This window comes from Oryctolagus cuniculus, chromosome 5, assembly GCF_051225735.1.
Source record: "Oryctolagus cuniculus isolate XC-2025 breed Fujian yellow rabbit chromosome 5, ASM5122573v1, whole genome shotgun sequence".
Lineage (NCBI taxonomy): Eukaryota > Metazoa > Chordata > Mammalia > Lagomorpha > Leporidae > Oryctolagus > Oryctolagus cuniculus.
The window spans coordinates 46,389,918-46,411,467 of NC_142871.1; the positions used below are offsets into that span (position 1 = coordinate 46,389,918).

Below are 21,550 nucleotides of genomic sequence, written 5' to 3' on the forward strand. Positions count from 1 at the left end.
AAAAATTGTCTTATGAACTAGATTTATTCTAGAAGTATTCTGTCTACACATCTACAAGGAAGTTTAACTTTAGTTCTCCACTTTAAAGCATTACATTACAATAAAATAGCTTTATTTGCTATAGATCATCTCTACAATTTTGCTAACGGAGCAAAACAGCCTGTACTTACTTGAAGAAACTCCAGTATGTGCTCCTTTTGTTCTCTGTTGCCAGATAAAGTAATTGATTGGAGAAGATATTCAGGGAGTCATGGAATTTTTCTTGGTTTCTTGAAAATCTCTAAGTGTAAATATGTTCTCATTAAAAATAATAAAAGCCTGTGATTATGACATATCAAAAATAAATAAAAATGTATATATATTTATAATGGCATTATTTTGTTTGCCTATGTATGTTTCACATATATATATAATTGCCACTACAAGGAGTATGCCATTATGAGGGGTTTTATAGGAATGTAGACCAAAAATACTACAGAAAATATGATATAAACAGAATAATGCATTAACAATAGTTTTTCTGGGTGGTGGTGAGATTAAAAATGATATTTATGTCTGCCTATCTGTGATTACTTTAAAATTCCCTCTCATGAATGTACAAATTCTTAAAGTCAGAAATTAAAAAAAAAGAAATTTACTGGCTATATTAAGATTTCCCAACATAAATCTCTTAGATCTTCTATGAACTTCCCCAGAAAGTATATAACCTCAGTGCAATGGTCAATTATGTAGCTCAGCCAGAATATTCAAAAGGAATTTTATCCACTTTTACTATTTTTTCACTTATTTCAATTGTCTCTCTGAAGATATTTTTGCTTCCCTTCAGAACTGGCATATGAACCTAAGTAGGTGTAAAAGTGTTAAAAGAGAACTTGACTGTAAACGCAATGCTCTGGAAGATAATACATACAGGAGTGTTGGAGGAAGCAAAAATGAATTGAAGACAGTGATGAGGTTTGTGGCCTGGATGGTAGCATCTGTGAAAGTCAGCAGATGAGAAATGTTGATTAGATGAGCCTATGGGTTTCAGGGTGATAGGAATGTTGAGGAGGAGACAATGTGGTAGTGAGCATGAAAGTGTGATCCTGTCAATAAAGAGATGCGTTTTGCCATAGACAATGACACAGATAGCTTACAAAACTCATGCAGTCTGTGTTTTATTGTCATCAGCATTTGAATTAAACTTTGAAATTATATTTTATTTTTTGAATGTTTCACCAGGAAATGCATCTACAACCACAACTGTGATAGACAGCAAAAATGGATCTGTGCCCAAATCCCCTGGAAAAGTGCTGAAGAGGACAGTCACAGAAGATCTCGTGACAACCTTCAGCTCTCCTGCAGCCTGGCTCCTGGTCATCGCTCTGATTATCACGTGGTCAGCAGTTGCCGTTGTTATGTTTGATTTAGTGGATTACAAAAACTTTTCAGGTAAGAACCAAAACATTTAGCTTTCAAATAAGAAGAAACGATGTTCTCTCCAGTTATGGCTTTGTTTCTCATCATCGTATCTTAATGAGAGAAATAAAACACCCCATAGATATGCTGAAACTCCTTTAAGTAAGTATCCTTCATTCCTTTTTCCTTCTGTTCTCTTTCTTGGTGTTCTGTCCTCATTGATTTAAAAATGACATTGACATCCATATTTTTAGAATTGAGTAAAGGCCCAAGATCATAGTTTCCAAATAATAATAATTTTAAAAGTTGAGTGAAGATTTAGTTTTGGAACTGATACTTTATCAACCAATAATAAACATTGTTTTTAGGTTTTTTGTTTGGCAATATAAAACAAAATAAAAAGAACTCTGAACACGTGGAAAATATACTTTTAAGCCCCTCTGTCATTTGGCCCCAAACTTCCTTTCTAGATAATTTTTTTTTTGCTCCTCCTATGAAACTATACTATTTTGCGTTCCTGAGAGTATTGTTTAAAGGATTTTCCTAGTACTTATCAGCATTGAGGTAATATACCTTGAGTGTCCATACGTCCTTAAAAATTTGGAGTAAAATAGAAATAATATGAGGGTGTTTCAGAAGCTTTGTGTATAAACAGAATTAAAATATGCTTATTCTGGTGCCAAGATATTTGAAGTTCATGTTTTTTTTGTAAGACATGTATTGCCATGAACTGTTGAAGACTGTCTCATACATGTTAGAGAAGACAGATTTTCAAAATGTCCCATTCAATCAGAGAACATTATTGTCTCTTTCTTCAAAGACTTTTAGTGTTTTTAAATTTCTATTTATCTGTTTCCCCATCGGATACCCTCTATTGACTGTGAATCCTTACAACGAGGACTCATTCAGTAGCTCAAGAAATATTAAATGGATGAATGATGTATACTCATCACTTTTTACCATAAGCAAATTCATTTCATTAAGCTCTTTTTTTTTAAATTTTTTTCCAAGCAGAGTTAGACAGTGAGAGAGAGAGACAGAGAGAGAGTGAGAGAGAGACAGAGAGAGAGGTCTTCCTTCCGTTGGTTCACTCCCCTAATGGCCACTACGGCCAGCGCTGCACTGATCTGAAGCCAGGAGCTGGGTACTCCCTCCCAGTCCCCCAAGCAGGTGCAGGGACCCAAGCACTTGAGCCATCCTCCACTACCCTCCCGGGCTACAGCAGAGAGCTGGACTGGAAGAGGAGCAACCAGGACTAGTACCCGGTGCCCCAGTCGGTACTAGAACCCGGGGTGCTGATGCCACAGACAGAAGATTAGCCAAGTGAGCCATGGCACCAGCCTCATTAAGCTCTTAATGCATGTTTTAAAATATGAACTCTTCCCTCTCATTTGCTTTCTCCAGTAGGACTAGAGTCAATAAGACCTAAATTATATAAATTGTGTAACTTGAATTCTACCAACACAATAACACCCTTTTTACTCACTCAATAATTAATCAGCAAGTATGCACTATATGTGCTGTGAAGCAACAGTGACACAGACGTTAAAATAAATATAAATATCATGTAGTCATAAGCTACTCTTTGGACTTATCAACATGGAGATGTAATTGTGACACCTCTGCCAGCTGTATGATCAATTATACTATACTGGTCATCAACTAACAGGTAGAGATAAGTCCTACGACAGTCAAGCAAAGCAGAACAGCTGTTTATTCAGAGCCAAACATGTCTGCTCTAAATAGGCAATACATTTAGTGTACCAAGTAATTTAGGCTCAAAACATATAGAGGTGAAATGCTGATATTATAAAATTATGATGCATTTTTAAATAGAAAAATTATTTTGCTCTAGGAAATTTCATTCCATGAGCCTGCTTTGACTATAAATTTCATCTCTTCCTACTTATTTTGGCATTCAATTTATTTAAATTTTGGAATGAAACATGATCATAAAATATGATTCTTTCATTTATGTGATATGTATATTTTAAAATTGCATGTAAATCGAATATTCTGAAAGTTAATAATTTTAACTACAGAAATTATCATTGAAAGATATTTGTTCTTTTTTAAATAAAATTCACAGTTCCCTACAATTAGGTTTTCAGATTAGATTACTTAAGTATCAGACACTCTTGTAATCCAGAGTAGATCTTCCGTGGACCACTGTAATTAGGTTCTATGGATAACAACTGTTACTGGCATTTCATCCGATAGGGGAAAATGTAGCCTCTGTATTACTACCACGTCATTTCTTTTCTCAGTAATTAAGCACATCTTTTCTGTGAGGTCTCCTATTTTGTAAATTATCTATTACCTGAAAAAAACTAACCTGTAAATCATTTTTAATTGTCTTCAGTACTTGAATAGTCATCATGTTCTTTACTTGCTAACTCTCATAAATTCGACCTTTCCTCTCATTATAATCACCTCCCTTACTACACTTTCTACTTTTATCCTCTTTTGAAGATACAATTTCTTACCTCTCTCATTTTCTCTTCCCATTAATAGTGATCTAAATATATCTTCATAAAATAAATTTTATCAACTATTTACTATTTCCTAAGTACCACAAACTCCTTGGAATGAAATTCATGTCTTTGTCTAAGCTCCTCACATTTCATCTTGAAAGTCAGTAAATGCTCCTAGTTTTCCAGCCATAAATACAATTGCTTTTCCCTGTGGTCCTGGAAAAACTCATACTGACATTCCTTACTGCTTCTGCTCATACCATTCTCCCTATCCCTAGCCCAGGTCCCAGGAAAACTGAGGGGATAAATGGTTGCATAACCAAGAATGTGAACTCTGGTATTTGATTTTCCTGGTATTAAATCCAGACCTACTATTTGCTAGCAGTGAGACATTGGGGAAAGTATTTAATCTCTCCACATCAGGTTTATCATCTAAGAAGTAGGGAATATGATAATACTTATGTAGTAGAATTAAGAGAGTTGTATGACAATATATTTGAAGTACTTAGAACAGAACCTGGTTTATCACAAGCCATATCACTAGGAGTAGAGATTCATTCTTCAATTTTCTATCTTGAGAAGGCTTATCCATTTTTAAGACCTACCCTTGCTTTTGTGAAATATTATTAGACTTTATAAAAAGAGTGTACTACACCATGCTTTGACTCCTTTATATGCACATTATAAAAATTATTCTTTTATCTGAAAGGCAGAGCAACAGAAAGAGGGAGAGAAAGAGAATGAAAGACTTTCCATCCACTGACCCACTTCCCAAATGCCCACAATAGCTAGGTCTATGCCAGGCTGAAGCCAGGAGCCAGGAACTCCGTTCTCATTTCCCACATGTGTGCATAATAAATCACTTCAGAATTAAATGGCTTAAAATAACAATAAACAATTATTACTTCATACATTGCCTTCGGATCAGGAATGTGGAAATTGCTTAGCTAGATGGCTCTGCTGTAGTCTCTCTTAAGATTGCAAAAGTTGGCTATGGCTGTCTCAAAGACTAACAGGGGTGGTGATCTATTGGCAAGCTGTCTCACTCACACAGTTATGAGTTGATACGGATGTGCCCTCGCAACATGGCTGCTGGCTTCTCCTAGAATGAGTAATCCAAGAGAAAGCAAGGAAGAAGCTGTTAGGATCTGTACTTGGAAATACCTCACTATCGTTTCTGCAAAAATCTGTTAAGTTACACCATTTATTCATTATTGGAAGAGACTACAGAATGCTGTGAAACCACAGATTATTTGGGGACCTTTCTGAAGGCTGTATCCCACATGTTTCATTTTCAGAAATGTATATTGCCAAGTTATATATCTTTAGATAAATATTCAGAATTAGCAAATGTCATACAAGACACTTGACAAACAGATATTGTAATTTAAACAAAGAAACCAAGATGTGTTAGGATTGTTGGTATCACGGGGCCATATCTAGCAAGATAAAAATTCACCAATGGATTAGAAACAAGAAAGTAATCACAAAGCCTGAAATTTTAAAGGAAACTAAAATTCTTTACATATGAAATTCAAATAGTGTTAGCTAACTAAAATTTACAAGACCAATTTCTAGAACTAAAAAGAAATAAGTTAAAGGATAGTACACTATAAAATAAACCTGTATTTCATTGATCTTTAATCACTTATATTAAATTTTTCATTCCATTTATTCATTTAGCAAATTATAACTTACTTTTTAAAATATTGATTCTTCATAGAAAAAAAATTTGCTTCAATAAGTTCCAAAAAGTAAATAACACTCTTACGTATTTAAAGTTAATTTTAATTGATATAGGTAAATTTTTACTGGGGATTAATAATATTATTATGAGTCTTTTGTACTATACAATAGTCTGAAATATGTAATTGTCAGTATCTAAAAAACAAGGCTATTAGTGGAAGAAAACATACTGGAAGTGATTCTGGAAGCAACTGCTTGTCATTGGGTTTTTTTTGTTTGTTTGGTTTTTGTTTGTTTGTTTTTTTTTGTTTATTTGTTTTATGACAGGCAGAGTGGACAGTGAGAGAGAGAGACAGAGAGAAAGGTCTTCCTTTGCCATTGGTTCACCCTCCAATGGCCGCCGCGGCCCGCGCGCTGCGGCCTGTGCACCGTGCTGATCCGAAGGCAGGAGCCAGGTACTTATCCTGGTATCCCATGGGGTGCAGGGCCCAAGCACTTGGGCCATCCTCCACTGTACTCCCTGGCCACAGCAGAGAGCTGGCCTGGAAGAGGGGCAACCGGGACAGAATCCTATGCCCCGACCGTGACTAGAACCCGGTGTGCCAGCGCCGCAAGGCAAGGATTAGCCTAGTGAGCCGCGGCGCTGGCTGTCATAGGGTCTTAAATAACTCTCTGACACATTAGAAAATTAGGGGAACACTTTGAAGTCATTAAAAAGTTCTTAACAGAGATATAAAAACTTTATTAATATATACTATACTAGATTGAGAAGAATTATTCTATTCTGGGCAATCTTCATAAGTGTTTATTTTCAAAATTTAATCTGATGTACACATATATTGTCAACTTTTGACATCAAAAGAATTGGTGTTTATGTACCTTTTTTTTTTTGGACTTTTTTCAGAAAATGTGGTTTCACTCTGCAGCTCCAGGAATATAATCTAGAAGACAATTTGCCTAAGAACTTACATTTCCTTTGCTGTAAAAGACAAATAGCCTCTTGCCTTCTATTTTGAAAATTGTTTGCAAATTGTTTGATTCTTCTCAAATAATTTATATTTTTGGACACTGAATAAACAGACTAGAACAGAGATTTCATCTACTCTTCATTCCTTACCCAAACAATATTCAAGCAACATTAAGGTGAATTTGCAATAATTTGATCAAAGTAGCAGAACCATTCTGAATGATAAAGAGCAGAAGATGTAATATGCAGCTTATTAATGCATGGCAGCTGACTAAACAGTCTAAGTAAGGCTGTGACCACATGCCTGGGGATGAGTTGAAAGTCAACTGTCTGGAAGTTGAGAAAGGCAAATGAATGTAGAATAGATAATCTCTCTCTCTCTCTTTCTCTCTCTCTGCCTCTCTGTCTCTCTCTCTCTCTGTGTGTCTCCCTGCCTCTGCCTCTCTGTAACTATGCCTCTCAAATAAATAAATACATCTTAAAAAAATAGAATAGGTAAGACGAAGGTCAAACTGGAACTGATAAACACATACCAGGATCCTCATTTGTAGCTCAACACCTAAAATTTTGATGACGAGGCTAAGCTGCAGAATAAACTGGTTCTCTTTGTCACAGAACTGCACACACACCCACACCAGGTCAGAATTTGGAGGTGCTGAAGGACACCACCAGCTGTGGTCACACACCAAAAACAACCAGTAGATTTGTGATGATGAGCATGAGGTTTAAAAGTAAGCACCTGCCCTATCCTAACATTCGGAGAATAAAGACTGGTTCCATTATTTCTTAATTTTTGCCTTCCAAAGCTTACAGAAATTTCACTGTGAATTGTTACCTGAAAACATACATGAACAGGAATACTTAAAAATGTAGTTCTACTTTACCAGTTTGAAACATACAAAGCTACTGCAAGAGACAACACTGAAATTTACCATATGAAACAGGCTGTTTTTGAGAATGAAATGGAGCGCTGTTAACATTTACTGTTGGATAACAATGCAAACCAACATGTATGGCCGCCATGATGTTACCTGGACTGCCTTTAGTTATCTTTAGAAGATAAATGCTATCAGACATCTCGAGGGGGCAGAGCAACTAGGCTTCTTGGTACACGACACTAATGTACCAAGGGCTGCTAGAAGTCTCGTCCCTTGTTGCAGACTCGGCCGGGACGCCCTTCCAGAAAATAGGAGTGCACTAATAATTTAAAACCTTTTCATCACTAGAACTTGGGAACTTTGATTGAACTTCCTTACACAGTTCTTTTGTTTTACTTATGAATATATGTTTCTTACTAAACCTAAAAAAATGCAAATAGAATTTTTAAAGAAATGGCTACAAACTAAGGTATTAGTGGATGCTAAAGATCTTCCTCTGGGCCAAAATGTATGGAAACACAATTTAGAAAATCAATTTTTCTTGCCTAAGAACATGCATCATAATTTATCAACATCTACATCCATAATGGGGAAAATCATGCAGTTATACCAGAGAATTTCAAAGAATATTTGGTAATTTTCACAAGCACTGCACAAAACAATTTTGTTTGTGGTCACCCAAGAAAACCTCTGTGAAACATGCATGTCCACCACATAAGAGGCACTCATTAAGTGGAATCTTATTACCCAGAACTAATATCAGTCATCTGAGAATAGACTCAGCAAAGACCTGATGGTAGGAAGCATCAATTTCTTATGAAAGTCTTGCAGACATCTCCTGATGCACCTTTTAAATAGATTCTCTAATGAGGTGTGCCATTTATCTATTGCTCCTGGAAATTAATTTTCCTGACTTTTTTTCATTTCTTGGCACTTAGCCCAGTTTAGCAGGTGCACTGTTTGTCAGGTTATGAATTTAACAGAGTAAAATCTTTTAGGGAATGGCAAAAGTTAATCAGGAAGTACAAATTTAAATATATAGATATGGAAATATATATATATATCACTATCTACAATGTGGTATATGTATGTGTGCCTCTAGAGAGATGTGTGCATTTGTATGTATACATTAATTTGTTATCACATTTTAGGACATCTGAAAGACTGAGACACTAAATGCACATTTTTAGACTTTATTACTTCTCATGTATATTGAATATTCAAGAATGGTTGGCATGTTGTGTGCTTCTTATTCCAATTCAAATTTTTCACTAAATCCTGTATTTGCTTTTCAATGTGCCAAGCTAGTTGGTCCTTTTGGCTACTATGCCTAAAATGATATATTTCATTATCCAGTTCTGGTCGACTTATGAGTACATCATGGAAGTAGAGAGTTCTCTAGTACAATTATTCCTATATCAAGTTTATTTATCCCTCATGAATCAAGGGAAAAGATGAAAAAAAAACTCATTTAAAAAAAAGTGTTCTTAATTCTTAGACTGCATTGTTTCCATTTGATGTCTTAAATTTTTCTTTTGAAATTATGATAAATCCAGATTTCTAAAAATATTTGTTATATTCATTTTATTTGAATTGCAGAAAGAGAGAGAAGGAAAGGGAGAGGGAGACACAGAGAGAAAGAGAGGGAGGAAGGGAAAGAGGGGTAAGGGAGGGAAGAAGAGAGAGAGAGAGATCTTTCTTCATCAGATTCTCTCCCCAAATGCCTACAATAACCACAGTTTGGCCAGGCCAAAGCCAAGAGCCAGTAACTCAATCCAGGTCTCCCTCATAGATAGCAGGGACCCAAGTACTTGAGTCATCATTTATTGCCTCCCCGAGTATGCATTAGCAGGAAGCTGCATTAGAAGCAGAGGATTTGGGACTTGAAACTTTGATATAGCAAAAAGGTGTCCCAAACGGGATTTTAATCACTATGCAAAATTCTCACCTTCAGATCTTGGTTGTTTTTTTTTGTTTGTTTGTTTTTTTTTTAAGATTTTTTGTTTGTTTACTTGAAAGTTACAGAGAGGCAGAGGCAGAGTGAGAGAGAAGTCTTCTATCTGCTGGTCCACTCCCCAGATGGCTGCAATGGCTGGAACTGAGCCCATCTGAAGCTAGGAATCAGGAGCTTCTTCTGGGTCTCCCACGTGGATGCAGGGGCTCAAGGACATGGGCCTATCTTCTATTCCTTTCCCAGGTCATAGCAGAGAGCTGGATCAGAAGAGGAGCAGCCAGTGTTGCAGTTGATTTCTCAACAATGTTGCAGTGGATTTGTTTCTGAGAGGAGGAGCGTGATGGGGGCAAGAGGTGCGGCGTCATTACACAGACCCCGGGAGTCAGGTGAAAGCAGGCCTGAGGCGAGCAGCCCGCAGACTTGTTTATTTCAGTTGGTACAACATCTTATATAGCCAAGACCAGCCAATCTGGTCAAGGGGCGGTCTATGCCCCAATCAATCACAGCCTGTTGCCAGGCAGTTTCCAAAGCCATCCAATCACAGCCTGTTGCCAGGCAGTTTCCAAAGCCATCCAATCATAGCCTGTTGCCAGGCAGGCTCTGTTGCCAAGTGGGTTTTAAAGCCATTCCTGACGTGGTACCAACTGAAATAAACAAGTCTGCGGGCTGCTTGCCTCAAGCCTGCTTTCACCCGACTCCTGGGGTCTGTGTGGTGACTCGGTGCCTCTTGCCCCCACCATGCTCCTACTCTCAAAAACGAATCCACTGCAACACTGTTGAGAAATCAACTGCAACAGCCAGGAATTGAACTGGTGCCCATATGGGATGCTGGCATGTAGGCGGTGGCTTTACCAGCTAGCCACAGTGCTGGCCCCTCAGATTTTGTTTTGATCATTGTTTTCTAATGTAATTATATTGCAAAATAGAAAGTTGACAATTCTATGTTGTACCGTCAGGTTTTTGTTGTGGTGGATTTCAGGCTCAAGAAATCCACTACTCTGAAACCAACCCACTATAATCATTTGAACTTTAGCAAATTATGTTGGGATTTATAGGATTATTCAGAGTCATATAATTTAAATTACACTAGGTATTAATACTTCTCTTTTTGAAAGGCAAGCCATTATACATCTAAAAGTTGGTGCTTAAAATCACTTCCTTTGAGAAACCTTCCATAATATCTCCAGTGAAAGTCATTCTATCATCTATCATAATATACCTCGCTATACTGGCTGTTTACTCGTGGCATTTTTTAACTTTTAATTAATTAATTTATTTTTATTTGAAAGGCAAAGAGATACACAGAGAGAAAGAGATATGGATAAACAGAGACAGATCTTGCTATTGTTTCATGCTCAAAATACCAAAAAACAGCCAGAGATGGGACTTGCCTAAGTAAGAGTAGAAACTCAGTCTGGGTCTCCCAAGTGGGTGGCTGACACTCCACTGCTTGAGACAACAGCTGCAACTTCCTGCCAGTGCATTAGCAGGAAGTGGAATTAAGTTCCTTAACAAAAAGCTGGAATCTGGAGTTGAGCTTAAACTTGAAAGTACAAACAGATAAAGGATGTGGGTGTCCCAAACAGCATCCTAACCACTGCAGCAAATGCTCATAGCACTTCTTAGAATTTTAGAAATTAGAGTTTGTTATTATCTCTTTCTCCATTGAATCGTTTAATTTCTAGTGCTTAGGAATTTTTAACACCAAGTATGAATTTAGTAAATATTTGAATGAATGTTGAGGTGAATGAATGAATAAAAAAACAAATTAATTTTTAAAAGTGTAGTGTTTTTATTCACTGATTTTATACTTTTTTTAAGATTTATTTATTTATTTGAATGTCAGAGTAACACAGAGAGAGAAGGAGAGGCAGAGAGAGAGGTTTTCCATCTACTGGTTTACTCTGCAGGTGGCCACAATGGAAGGAAATGGGCCAATCCGAAGCCAGGAGCCAGGAGCATCCTTCAGGTCTTCCCACGTGGGTGCAGGGGCCCAAGGACTTGGGCCATCTTGTACTGCTTTCCCAGGCCATAGCAGAGAGCTGGATGGGAAGGAAGTAGGGCAGGTGGTACTCAAACCGGTGCCCATGTGGTATGCTGGCACTCTAGGCAGTGGCTTTACCCGCTATGCCATAATGCTGGCCCCTATGTTGTGTTTTTAGTAGTGGTTTTATACTCTGAATTCTCAGTAATGAGCATAACAGTATCTTATGAAATATTACTTTTTATTGATATTGATTGTGCTAGAATACACAGTCAATTTTTTAAAATGTGTCTCCTTGTTGGACCAAAAGCATCTTAAATGTAAGAATTGTCTTACTTCTCTTAATATCCTCATTGCCCTGCTTAATGCCGGACACATATTGCTTAATAAAATTTATGTACAGAAGCTATTTGCTAACTCATTTAGCTAATATAGTGGGTAAGCAAACAAGTAAACAAATAAACAAGACAAAAACAACAAAAGAGCACATGTATTTCAAACCAGAACCAAAGTAACTGAGTGCAGAATCTAGGTGGTAGAATACTGGGTTAGAATCCTAGCTCCACTCATTAGCAGCTGTTTAAACAGGGGCAAATTACTTCTCTGTGCCTTGGATTCAGTCTCTGTATGTAATAGGAATACCTCTTCATATGGTTGAAATGAACATTGATTTATTCAACATACACAAACACTTGAAACTGAGTAACACATAGGAATTATTAGATACAGTGTAGCTAGCATTATCTTAATTTAATTTTCTTGACTGTTAGCATAATTTCAATGCTTCAAAAAGATGAAACAGGCATATTTCAAGAAGATGAATTGACTATGAGTGCCAATGTTTAAATATCATGTGAATATACATAGATTCTACCAATTATACCATAGACATTTAATTATTAAAGTATTCTATGATGAGAGAATGTCCTCAATATTTTCAAGTAATTTGTTGACTTACATGATATTATATTGTCAGCACATAATTCATGACATTGGGAGCTACATTTTGATGTGGTGAAAAGTGATTTAAAATTATTTTCTTAGTCAACACTGAGAATACAACAAAAATATATAATTATAGTGAAGAGTTTTCAAATAAACCTGGATGTGATGAAACAAATGTTTATTAAATAGTCAGAATATGCTAATAGATCTTAGTCCCAAATTTCAATATATCTCTTCTCCACTGACCTATTAAATTTTAATATAATGATCCAAGTAAGTCATCCAACTGGAGTTCTGTGATATTTTGACTGTGCTTGTGCTACCAGAAAATTAATTCTGTGAAATCTTACCTTGGGAAAAACTATAGAAATCTAAAAAATCCATAGAAAATTTGTTTTCTCATTCATTATTATATGAAGAGTCTTCAAATTTTGTTTATATTTAGCATCTTCTTTTTTATAAGAGAATTAAATTAATTTTCAATTAACCTAATAGCCATATCTCTTATACACACTTATTAATAAAAGTGTAATATGATTCTCTAATTTTCATGTGGATACTTTTTTGGGTAAAGGAGGCCAACATTGATTTGTGATGTTTTGAAATGGAAAGTGCCCTTTATTTGACACTGGTCTATCTCCAGTTAGCTGGAAATAGTCCAGCTTTATACATTTGCAACACAATTTTGTCAGTGAATCATTGGTTTTGAGGATCATATTAAGAAACAAAGGTGAAGTGTATACCCATTTGCATTCAGTAAGGTTCCTTATTGCCTCCCAAAGTAACAGTTGAACAACAGCAAAGAGCAACTTGGAAATGCTGTCACGAAACTGTTAAGTACTGAAATAACTGTAATTTTAACTAAGCCTGCTTGTGTTTAATTTCATTAGGTTCCACACAAGTGCACATTTCTAAGCCACTGAAGTAAGTTAATAGTAAAGATGACTATGGGAAATTTCAATTGAGAAAGTCTTCAAAAGCAGAGAGAAAATGTCCATGCCTCAGTTACTGAAAGGCAAGGATTGGAGCAACAGTATGGCTATTGAAATGTAGATTAGGAAAGTGACAGCCATTTCCCTTTTTAGTCAATAAAACAATTAGCTCACCAAAAATGCTTTTAAAACAGGATCCTAATTTGTCTTTGGTTTAAAAGCATCTAAATAGCCAACATCTGCAAGCATTTTATTTTTTTTTTTCAAAATTGCACATTAAATAGGTTTTATTTCTTAGAATCCTATGTACTTCAGGAATTTTACATTCCACCTTTTGTTTCATTTCTTGCTTATTTCTCACTCCTGCAGATTCCCCCCTGGAGGCCACAGGAGAACCAAAATTCAGACTGGTCTCCTTTATCTTTTAAAAACCATCAAAAGCAGCAGGAGTTTGGCACTGCAGTTAAGACACAGCTTGGGACACTGGTATCCCACATCAGGTAGATAAGAATCTACCCTAAACTGAGTGTTTCCAAATAAGAGAAAATTGGTTTTTTACAGTTCTGGAAGACTCCAGGATCAGTGTGTCAGCAGAGTGGGCACCAGGTAAAGGCCCACTGCTGTGTCTTCATGTGGTGTGAGGTGAATGAGCTCCCTTTACCTCCTTAATAAGTACACAAATCCAATTCCTAGGCTCTGCCCTCCTGACCTAATAACTTCCCAAAGGCCCCAATTCTAGGTGTCATCACCTCAGGGACTAGAATTTCACCTTGTGGATTCGGTGGGCGTACAAATATTCAGATCACAGAATTTACTAAAGTGGAGGGGAGAAAGTGTTGATTATGGTAATCTAATATGGGCAATATCCCCAAGTCAGAGGGAGAGAGGGTTATAAAGCAGGAGAGAGACTGTAAGAGAGGGATGAGGGAGAGACAGGAAGAGAGAAAGACAGCAGTCAGAAAATGTATTTACCCAGGGAATAGAAGTTACTGTTTCAGGAAAACAAGGGTTTTAGAAAAGTGCATTACCCTTAAGGGAATGGATGTGGGTGTGTATGAGAGGAAAGAACCTAGAATCTTGCTACATTAAGTGTCATTTCTGATCTCTGTCTTCACAATCTTCTTTCCTTCCATTCTACCCTTCCTCCCAACATGCTTATGTGTCTGATAACTTGGAAAATCAAACATACTTCTTTCATCTCCTTAATTCTATCTTTAGCTAAAGGTCTTTTGCTTCTGTCCTTCTAGCCAAACCCTACGTTGTGACACTACATTTACCCCCTGCCACAATCTCAAACATCACTTAATGAATAAATTTGATGAACATCTAACATTTTTATATTCGGTAAATCTCATAGCATTAGAACTGGTGAGTACTACTTCCTTCTTAAACCCATATCATTTTTGACTTATGACTTTCAGAACTCTGTTTGCAGCCTAGTTTATTTCTTGGCTTGCCCTTGTGAGATAATATCACCTGTTCCATTGCTGTATCTGCCATGACTTTGCACTCCTGAAACAAGTGATGAGCAAGATGCCATCACAACAGGCTATATTTAGCCTGTTTATCTTTAATATATGGCTCTCAATCTAATACCAGGATCAGGTCTTATTTAATATGGCCAGATATCAAGATTTAAAGGCTAACACAGTTATCACTCAAGTTTGCAAATTAAGTTTTAAGAATATGTGTTCTTTTCTTACCATGAGCGTCAATAAATTTATTTTTATTTTTAAAGAAAAAATTCAGCTTAACATTTTTATTTTTCCTTAAATGGCCCATTTGCCAAGAAGTTTGCTTCAAATTGACCTTCACGCATAAGGATTTCATGAGCATGTGCTTTATGCCAGTGTCTCTCCAAATTTTTCAAATGGCTTAAGGACATTTAGTCAATTGAACTAATTATATTTCTTCCCAAGCCTGCATTCTGCATTTCCTATATTCAGCTTCTTCCCTTTTTTTCTATTTTTCTAAAAGTTAGTTTTGTGGTAGAAACATCGAACATGAACTCTACCCTCCTAACAAATTTTCAAGTGTACACTATGGTTTTGTTGACAGTGGGTGCAATGTTATCTAGTAGACATCTAGAACTTCCTCATTTTGCTTAACTGAAACTTTGTGTCAATTATTTAGCAGCACTCCATTTCTACATCACCTCAACATATAGAAATGACTATTCCATTCCTTTATCTATGAGTTTGACTATTTTGGACACCACATATAATGGGAGTCACACAGAATTCGTCTTTGTAAATTCAGTTTTTTAAATTAGAAACATGACACATGAGAGTCCTTGTGCACTTCCCATTTTCATACCACCTACATTTACTGATTGATGAAAAAGAACCTATCTGACTCTATCTCCTTGTTTTTCTGTCTGCCTCTTAAATAAATAAATAAACAAACAAAAATTTAAGTGATTCACAATTAAAGTCTGAATATATGGGAAGACAAATGTTAAATACAAAAGCAAAGGAATTAAGAGAGAATCCTTTGTTCTTAAATTTCATTTGGAAATATCATTCAATTATTAGTTCATATTTCTTAGCTCTGTCTATTAAAGTTTAAAAATAAATACATTCTTATGCAATGAACATCCTTGTTGAGTTTTTGCCTCAAAATACCATTTTCCAATACAAGGAACTAGAATTCTTTTGAGAATTGTCTGATTCTCTATGTGGCATAAGAAAGTTGCAAAATTTACTCTGGACACATTTTGTGCAACAAGCAAGAAAAAAATATATGGAGTAGACATGCATACTAATGTATTTAAGGATCTGGGATTAAGATTTTCTATATCTAGGACCTGCTGATGTTGGGAAAGTTCTACACTCATGGTAGTAACACTTTGGAGAGTGTCTGGATTTTTGTTCAAACAGAAAAGCTCAACACCTTGGATGAAGAAGGTTTACAAGAGAAAGATTTAAAAACAAAGGAAGAGTGTAGAGGCAAAGCCCTGTTGTTGGAGAGAATTTGTAATAAACAAACTATTACTCTTTCTGGATGCTCTCAGTTTACACATTCTGAGACAGGCCATATATTTATACACACATACACACACATATACTCACACTCACATTCTATCAGTGGGAATTTTAATTGATAAGAGAAATAAATATGAGAATGTCTGAGAAAATATTATATAATGAAAAATTGTATATACTCAGAAATGGTATATACTCAGAAATTGTATATACTCAGAAATGGCAGCTGTTATTGCTGCCAATATTTTTATTAGTGTAGAAAAATTAAGAATAATGCATGACATATGCAAACAGACAGAAAGTAGCATTAATTCTTAATACATATTAAACAGTCTAAGGTTATCATTTAAAAATATTTGGCACAGTAGAAAAGAAAAATGTGGAAGAAGGAGAAACAAAAAAGTAGCCAATTGTGAATATTTCTTAAAGCCAGCTGTGGTAGATTTATACTGTGTCACTTTCACGAAGGTGGGACTATGTATTTAGAATCCCTTCACCTGTAAACTTCTGGGGTAGTGTGAATAAGAGAAAGCATTGTGTGCTGAAACTGGAGCGTAGAAGACAGGCACGACCACATTCTGCTGATTCTTAAAAGGGCATTGCAGGGCACCAGACAACGTTGTGCATGCACACTGTTCTTGATTTCTTGGCTCACCTTGCTGGCAATGGACAGAAGCTGGGCCTGCAGTAATGCCAGCTCCTGCCAGATCCTCTTTCAGCTTCTTGCACTCTGTGCATATTTAGCTTCATAAAGAAGGATGGCATTTTCTCTTGAAGGTTGTTACCATCATTGAAGATACAAGTTTGGAAGTCATAGAGTTATGTAGGTAACAGTTCATTCTCTTGAATTTCAGTCCATACTTTGAAGGTTGTAAATTTTCTTTCTCCCTCTACTTTCCATGCAGTATTCTTTCCCAAGTACTTCTTTTGCTTTCAAAGCCCCAATTCCACATGGAGAAACAAAAAGACTTAATCAGTTGCATAAGGTCAAATCCATATAATATTCATGTCCTTTATTATCTATCATCCCCAGTGATTCTGCTTTCATGATCAAAATCTGAATGATACACTGGAAGACATGAGGACTCTCACTACCATAAATGTCTTTTTTGTTCATATTTAAATATTTTTTGATAAACAGTTAAAATAAAAATAAATTACCAGGGCCAGCATTGTAGCACAGTGAATTAAGACATACCTGTGGTGCCACAATCCCATATGGACACTGGTTTGAGTCCCAGATCTACAATTTCTGATCCAGCTCCCTACTAATGCACCTGAGAAGGCAGCAGAGGATGGCTCAACTGCTTCAACCCCTGCATCCACATGGGAGACACAGAAGAGGCTCTTGGCGTCAACCTGGCCTAGCCCAGGCCATTGCAGCCATTTAGGGAGTGAACCAGCTTGTGGAAGTCCTCTGTCTCTAGCTCCCTCTTTCTCCCTCTCTGTAACTCTTCCTTTCAAATAAACGAAATATTAAAAAAAAAAACTACTTATTTTGAAATATACAGCTTTTCATATTCTAATGTTGTTTAACCCATTTCCTTTCTCTTTCCTCTTGTCTTCACTCCTCTTCTTACTTTCTGTTTTCAGTTACTTCTTTGCCTCCAATTTAAATCAGAGTTTTCTCAGAACTCACCTCAATCTACAACAAAGAAGGCTTCAATATCCCAAAGCAAAATATTACTTTAACATTATTCTTCTGGCCAGTGCCGTGGCTCACAAGGCTAATCCTCCGCCTTGCGGCGCCGGCACACTAGGTTCTAGTCCCGGTCGGGGTGCTGGATTCTGTCCCGGTTGCCCCTCTTCCAGGCCAGCTCTCTGCTGTGGCCAGGGAGTGCAGTGGAGGATGGCCCAGGTGCTTGGGCCCTGCACCCCATGGGAGACCAGGAGAAGCACCTGGCTCCTGCCATTGGATCAGCGCGGTGCACCGGCCGCAGTGCGCCAGCCGCGGCGGCCATTGGAGGGTGAACCAATGGCAAAGGAAGACCTTTCTCTCTGTCTCCCTCTCTCTCTCTCTCACTGTCCACTCTTCCTGTCAAAAAAAAAATAAATAAATAAATAAAAAAAAAATTCCTTATAGCATTATTCTTCTAAGGTATTATCTTCTATCAAAATTAAATATTTATTAGTTTGAAAGCATATTTTAATAAAGCTATTTTATCACTGTTTTGATTATAAAATCATCTTATCTGATATCAAACTATCAAGTGGTTTTCTTGGATTTAAAGTTTTATTATTACAATAAAATTATCACTCTCCACTTATCATGAAAAATATAATGAGTAAATGTATAAAAATAACAGTATACTTTTAAATCTCCCATCTTAAACGTTAAATGTGGAGAAATAAAGATGTTCTACCAAACATTTCATGAATACTTGATTTCCTTGGATGCTTCACTTATTTTTCTAGTGTTGGAATTAATTTAAATTTGAAATTAAATAGAGAACAAGGAAACCATAAGCTCATAGGAGGAAAAAAAAAAGCATTTGATTTTTAACAGTTTGAAAGCCCCTCTTCCATGGTGAAAAAATTAAAAAGTCAGTTTTGACATCATTGAATTTAACCAAGCATGTTCAAGATGAATGGTCCGATGTATGAGAAATTATTTGGAAGTTACTTCAGAGTGTACCTACAGAGCTGTAAAATACAATGTCTGAGTAAACCTCACTATGGCGATGTTGAGTCCACAGTAAACGTAAAAACACATATTTTTATGTTTTACTTTTCAAACATCTGTGCCTAATATTGTCAATGCTGGAACTGCAGGGCTCAAAGACTTAGAGTACCATTAAGTTCCCTGTGAGTGTTTTTCGTTTCAAATGTGTTCTGCTTAGAAAATAATTAAATTAAATTAGCATCTCTGCCATATATCCTTAGGAAATAGTTGACAGTTATAAATGATACCAAACCCCAAGACCAAATGGTTTTGTAAGCATTGCATTCTCTCTGTTACTCTTTTGAGTGTAAGAAACCTATTAACTCAGTGGAGACAACACATATACTGACACGGCATTTGAATTTTAACAAATCTTTTTATTGTGTTTTTTCCTACCCGTACTTTCCTTCTTCTCATCCTAGGGTGTCAAGTGACAACATGGAGGCTCTGTTTGAAAGTAGTACACTTTATTTGTTTACCCTCAAGACAGAGGCTAAGCAATTTCATATTTAGGTTAGGATTGTGTTGTGACTCAGGACCTTTTAAGTGATGAATACTGTCCTAAAATTAGTCAACATTTCACCTGCAGAAGCAAGAATATTCACACACTTAACTGCAACAAGAAGGAGAAAGTAGTCACTTTTTTTTTTTTAATATTTATTTATTTATTTGAAAAGCAAAGTAAAAGAGAGAGGAGAGACAGAGCTTGTATCCACTGTTCACTCCCCACTTGGCCTCAACAGCTCAGGCTGGGCCAGGTGGAAGCTGGAAATCCATCTGATTCTGCCACATGAGCGACAGGGGACCAAGAACTGGAACCTTCCTTTGCTGCTTTCCCAGGTTCATTAGCAGGGAGCTGGATCAAAAGAGGAGCAACTGGAAATAGAATTGGTGCCCATATGTGATGCCAGTTTGCAGACGGAAGTTTAACCCACTGTGCCACAATGCTGGTCCCAAAAGTAGTCACTTAAACATATATAATTTTTGGTGGTCCAGCAAATCACCTGCACTTTATTTACCTTGAAACATTTTTGACATATCAAAATTATAACTATGTAGATAGATATATCCTAGCTATATTATACTTAAGACAGAATATTAGACACACTGATAAATAATTGTCTTGAAATAAGAATCATAAGCCAGCCTCATATTTAGTATTAATATGTGTAAGGTCTAAAAATCAATATACACAAGCATAATTGTCCCTACTTAAGTAGAATTTATAACGTCACATAAAAAACACTTAACCCGGTTTTGTTCCATCTCTTTAAATCTGAATATTTTCTGGGAGGTATGGGCAAATATTAGTTTCAGGAGTTCTGATAAAGGAAGAGTTTAGGTTTCATTGACCTTGCCAAGGTTGTCTGTGAGCAAATAGTGACTGAATGATCATAGGGTAATATTCACAGCAGCCTACATGTATTGAGCACTGCCATATGTTTCATTTAAATGATTATAAAAATTGAATTAATGCTATTTCACATTTATAAGACCCTTAAGGGCTCAATGCTGGGGAGTTTATGTACAACAAACTTCAGGGAACACCGATAAGTATCATCTGGCACAAGAGAGACTCATGGACAGAGGTTCAGAAAACTCCCTGGGCCCTTCTCCTTCTCTGTTCAGTGCTGTGGTTCTGACAGATACAAATGGACAAATTTAGAGACCTTACCTCTTAGTTGCTCTTTTCTTTGATTAGGAAAGCATGAGGGCTGCATGGTGGGTAAAGCATTTGGGTGTGGGTGCCAGGCAGTAAGAGTTTAGATCTATGGGAAAATGAAAACATCTGTTGGGCAGCTTTTGAAGAGTTTGAGATGGGTTGAAATTAGACACAAGGCTCCTGCTGAGAAGATCCAAGTCTGATCCAGGAGAGCAAGTTGGAAAGAGCCTGTGGGTTCTTTAACAAGCAAGCCTGCTTATTTTTTTTTTAAATCGACATTTATTTGTTTCTAGAACCATACTATGTGATTTGAATATATTATATTATTTAATATGCATAACAAGTTTGTTAGGTAAATGTCATTATTATCGTAGTCATAGTTCAGCAAACTGAAGGACATAGTACTTTTTATTCTTTTTTTCACTATATAATAAATAAGATTTGTCAGAATTGGGTACGTAATGAAATAGAGTATGAAAAGGCTGAGTAGAGGATACTGGGCAAGAAGGGCTGAAGACTTGATTTAGAATGGTTACTTTGGAAAAGCAGAAATATGGAGAAATATGGCTGTGATAAAAGTTAATTGTCTCAACAGCACATAGCTATTAAGTGACAGAAGAAGCAGGACTAGAAAGAGGAGCGTGAAGAAACTTGAAGTTGAACGTGATCAATCTGAAAGCAGAACGTAAGCTAGTTGGTGTTTCTCAGAATATGAAAGATAAAAAAGAGTGAAATATAATGGTATTTAAAAAGCTCACAAAATATGGAATTAAGAGTTAAGTTGGCTGGTGTCGTGGCTCAATAGGCTAATCCTCCACCTTGGGGCGCTGGCACACTGGGTTCTAGTCCCGGTTGGGGCACCGGATTCTGTCCTGGTTGCCCCTCTTCCAGTCCAGCTCTCTGCTGTGGCCCAGGAGTGTAGTGGAGGATGGCCCAAGTGCTTGGACCCTGCACCCCATGGGAGACCAGGAGAAGCATCTGGCTCCTGGTCTCGGATCAGCGCGGTGCACCGGCCACAGCACG

The 21,550-nt window shown here is 36.7% G+C and overlaps 1 protein-coding gene across 1 annotated transcript in view; it reads left to right on the forward strand.

Moving 5' to 3' along the window:
- The window catches only part of TRDN (triadin), a gene marked incomplete at its 5' end in the record, with an annotated part of 426,652 nt that overhangs the window by 47,616 nt on the left and 357,486 nt on the right, over positions 1–21,550 (forward strand). The window contains 1 exon segment of the mRNA NM_001082743.1: positions 1,222–1,431. Within this exon segment, the coding sequence (NP_001076212.1) occupies positions 1,222–1,431 (210 nt within the window).